Raw genomic sequence first — 4,750 nt, forward strand, 5'->3', positions numbered from 1 at the left:
ACATATACTTATATATATATTTATACATACATATAGATAGATATAGATATATATAGATATATATCTTCACATTTCATCCTATACAGTTTGTCAATGTTCACTTTAAGTAAATTTCTTCTAGTTACTCTGTTGATAACAATTTTTAATATTTACCAATATCTTCTTTTCTTCTAGGGATACAAATCGATAAAACTTATTGGTTCCCTTAAAGAAAAGACTTTTTTTTTTAACTTTTCACCCTGCTCTCTTAATTACCTTCTGGTGATTCTCTTGAGTTCTGTGTTTGGCCAGCAAACTCTCTGTTTAAGTCTGTTTTTTTCTTTATGAATACTTAGAAGTCTTCAATTTTATTGAATGACTGTACTTTCCCCTGCAAAAATATAGTCAGTTTTGCTGGATAGTTGATTCTTGGTTGTAGACCCAGTTCTCTTGCTTTCTGGAATATTGTATTCCATGCCTTCTGGTCCTTCAACATAGATGCAGCCATATCCTGTGTTATACTAACTGTGGTTCCCTATATCTGTGCTTCCCTGGTATCTGAATGACTTCCTCTTAGCAGCTTGTAATATTTTTTCCTTGGTCTGGAAGTTTTTGAATTTGGCTATAATATTCCTGGAAGTTGTCTATTGTGGAATAAATGTAGGAGGTGAACTGTGGATTCTTTCAATTTGTACTTTTCCCTCTTGTTCAAGAATGTCAGGGCAGTTTTCTTTGATAATTTCCTGCAGGATGATGTCCAAACTTTCTTTTGTCATGATGTTCTGGTAGACCAATAATTCTTAAATTGTCTCTTCAAGATCTGTTCTCCAGATCTTTGGTTGTATCAATGAACTGTTTCATATTCTCAAATTTTTCACTTTTTTACTTTGTTTTATATATTCTTGCTACCTTGTGAAGTCATTTGCTTCTAGTTGTTTAGTTCTATTTTTTAAACACTGAATTTCATTCCCAGCTTTTTCGTCATCCTCCTACTTCTGGTCTGATTTTATTTGTAGATCAGCTTTTTTTTCTTCTTTGCTTCATTTTTGAGCTGATCAATTTTGTTATTTAAGACTTTATTTTCTTGTTTTAGTTCATGTATTTCCTTTTTCAAATTGTCTTCAGCCTCTCTTGATTCCTTGAGTTCCTGAAGTTCTTGAGTTAATTGAATTTTGAGATCTTCCAAAGCCTGTGTCCAATTTGCTGGAGCTTCCTGATCTTCTATTTCATTTGCTCTTTTTTTGCTTACTGGAAATAAGTTGTCAATTTTAATTTCTTTTCTCTTTTTCTGTTGTTTACTCATATTTTTTTTCTTTTTCTGTTCTGCTAGTTTAAGCAGATTGATTTAATGAGCTTTGATTAAAGATCTTCCCCCAGCTGGCAATGGAGATTTGTAGTTATGTTGTCTGCAGTCTATGGAAGAGGGGTGTTGGAGATTCCCTGCCCTCTGAAGACTTCTTGTCTGTCCAATTGATGGAATTAAGCATGGACTGGATTAGTCTGTATTGCTTAATATGCCCTGAGGCTAAAACCTCGAGAGAGAAAAAAGGGGGGGGGGCTGCAGGGGACAAGATGGAGTGTTTTTGCTGAGCTGTCCAGCAGTTGGGTCCCCCTGCTCTGTCCTGCTGTTAGATAAGGTTTTCTTTCCTCTTGAAGCACTCTGTTCTCTATCTTGGTGTGGTAAAGCAAGTAGGTCTGGAGTTTTGCTCCATCTAAGCCACCATCTTCTAAGCATTTTTGCTGTGTTTCTCTGGTTTTCTCTCCTCTAGCCACCTCCCTAGTGCCTGTGTTCAACTCCCAGAGTCTAGCACCAGCAAGGCCCTTTCTCCAGGTTGGTGTACCCACCCGCTCTGACATTTCAGGGGCTGCAGGAAACTCCACAAAGCCCTTGGGAGAGGGGTCCTGGGATTCCCCTTCTATATCCTCAGACCCAACAGTTTAAGAATTCAAAACTTTTCTTGGCGTACCTCTTGAGCTGTCCAGCAGTAGGATCCCCATGCTCTGTCCTGTTGTTAGATTTGATCCTCTTTCTTCTCAAAGTGCTTTGTTTTTTATCTTGGTGTGTAAAGGGTGTGGAGATCTTAATATTTGTTCCATCTAAGCTGCCATCTTCGAAACATACATCCAATTACATTTAAAACAATTTTTAATATTCATTTTCTAAAATGTTCCTTTCTCCCCTCTCCTCCCTGAGATGGCAAGCAATTTTATATAGGTAAAACCTGTGCAATTATACAAAACATATTTCATATTGGTCATATTCTGGAAGAACATACATGTGAAAGAAAGGAAAAGAAAAAATGAAAGCAGGCAGAAAGGAAGACAGGAAGGAAGGAAGGGAGACAGGAAAGATGGAAGGAAGACAGGAAGGAGTGAAGGAAGGAAGGAAGGAAGGAAGGAAGGAAGGAAGGAAGGAAGGAAGAAAGGAGGGAAGGAAGGAAGGAAGGAAGGAAGGAAGGAAGGGAGGGAGGAGGGAGGGAGGGAAGGTGGGAGGGAGGAAGAAACCATCAAGAAAATAAAGTAAAAATAGTTTGCCTTGATCTTTATTGAGATTCTATAAATGCTTTCTCTGGAGGAGGATGATAACATTTTTCATAATGAGTCCTTTGGAATTATGACCTCATTCTTGAATATGACATAGGCTATATTTAGATGGAATAATGAAAATAAAGAACTGCCCAAATGTAAAGATAATTGAGGAAAGGTGGTATTAATCTCATGTCAGGTTTGCCATAGAAGTAATTCTGTATTTTCTAGTAAGTTGAGGAGATGAACTTTAAAGTCTTTATATTTTTAAATCAAAGATTATTTCCCATTGAATAACCTGTCCACTTATATTCTTCCAATTGCTTAATGTCCCCAGTGGCTGTATCTCGTGGAGCTCTAACATGCTCGATTTTCTCCTCTTCCTCTGCTTCTTCAATTGAACAATCTGAACATGTTTGAATGTAGAAGTAAAAGGTGACATTAGAAGAAATGTTGCTACAACAGGAGCTGATATCAGGTACAATGTCAAACATTTCATCTAAGGAATGACATAGGGTAATTTTTCAATCATTTATTCAATAAACATGGGTATAAAGACAATATGTTAAGGGATTAGGATACAAAAAAGATTAATGTCATTTAATCTCTGCTTTAAATACAGTTACTAATATTTGTATCCCTTTGAAGTTTACACGGCACAATAGTGACATTATCTTGTCTGAGATTTCCAACAATCCTGTCAAATCAACAACTTAACAATCATTTATTAAAGGCTTATTTTGTGCTAGCTGATATGCTATGTGAAATAAATACTACAGGGCTTAATATCTCCATTTGATCAGGGTGAAAATAGAGGTTTGGGGATGTTAAGTATATTGCTAAATGATCACACAAAAAAATGTATTAGAATTTCATCCTTGGTCTTCTTGATCACAAATCCTACATATTCCACCCAGTATACATAACCACACAGCCCCTTTGTTTTTATGACACTTAGTAAGGGAAATAAGACATATACAAAAGCCTGAAATAAAAGCATGAAAATAGAATTACAAAGTATTATGGGAGTTCTGAAGATCATTTCCACCTGAGTAAGACAGTGGGGAGAAAAGTTGAACAGAGAAGATTTCGAGGATAAAAGTGACATTTGAAAATGAGTCTTAGAAAGGATAAGAATCAGACATAGCTAGTGATGAGGAAATATTTCTATAGATATTCATCATAAACAAAGACATAGGAGAAAACTGAAGGGCATATCCAAGTAATGTCAAATAGTCCTGTATGACCAGAACATTGCATATTGGAAAGCATGCTCAAAAGAGAGTTGTGGGTAGAAGATGGTGTTTAAAAAGGAAAGATGGGATAAAATCATTCCAGGACTTTGAATAGCAGACTAAGAAGTTTGACCTTTGTAAATATATAATGGAGAGGCAGTTAAGGTTTTTAAGCAATAGGGACCAGTTCTTAAGTTTTAACTCTTAATAATGCCTTACATAACAAGAACACTCTCCTTCCTTCCCTCAACTTATTAGAATCATCAGCTTCTCTCAAGATTCAGCTCAAACACTGCCTCTGGCATTCATGGTCTATCTATTATATTTTTCTCCCTACCTTACCATTCTAGAATGTTTTCCTTAGAGGTCCCATTTTTTTTTCACTTTATTAGGTTTGTGTGTGTGTATGCATATATATATATATATATATTAATAAAAGTAAATAAAGAAAAGGTAAATAGGGGGGGTTAGGTCCTTTGGTGGGAAAGGAGGGTGCAATAGTGGATTGAGGTAGTAAGGCGAGATGTAAGGGAATGGCTGAGTTTAGGGAAATAGAGGACAAGGCAGTATAATGAATGGTAAGGAAGATGATGAGGTAATTAGGAGAAGCAGCTGCAACAGGGAGACACTTGGACTAGAGACAGAGGTTACTGGGGAAGGAAGGCTGGACTCTTCTAGGGAAAATGGTATTTCTACAGACACAAAGGTTAGGACCAGTCAGAAGTGGTTTGAATCTGTCTAGAGTGCTTTCTACTCAGTTTCTCAAGTCTAACAAGAAGGAGTCCCAAGGCTCCTCCCTGTCAATGAAACTGAAGAATTTCCAGGAGGAAGTATAGAGACAATTACTTCCTCCCAAGATGGACGCCTCCAGCTTCCCTCAGGAATAATTCCTTCCCTCCTTCAACCCTCACTTACCGTGGAGCCAATGATTTAGCAAAGGGTTTGAATAGGTAACAAAGGGGTTTATTAAAGTTTCAGGGTTGATTATCAAGGAGAGAGGAGTTCAGGGT

General features: G+C 36.9%; 1 protein-coding gene across 1 annotated transcript in view; it reads left to right on the forward strand.

Annotated features, from left to right (window-relative positions):
• LOC123241440 (sialin-like) overlaps nt 1-407 on the forward strand; it is a gene marked incomplete at its 3' end in the record, with an annotated part of 26,715 nt that extends 26,308 nt beyond the window's left edge. The window contains 1 exon segment of the mRNA XM_044669086.1: nt 389-407. Coding sequence (XP_044525021.1) covers nt 389-407 — 19 coding nt within the window.
• Nucleotides 408-4,750: the final 4,343 nt, after the last annotated feature.

Source organism: Gracilinanus agilis, chromosome 3 (assembly GCF_016433145.1).
Source record: "Gracilinanus agilis isolate LMUSP501 chromosome 3, AgileGrace, whole genome shotgun sequence".
Classification (NCBI taxonomy): Eukaryota; Metazoa; Chordata; class Mammalia; order Didelphimorphia; family Didelphidae; genus Gracilinanus; species Gracilinanus agilis.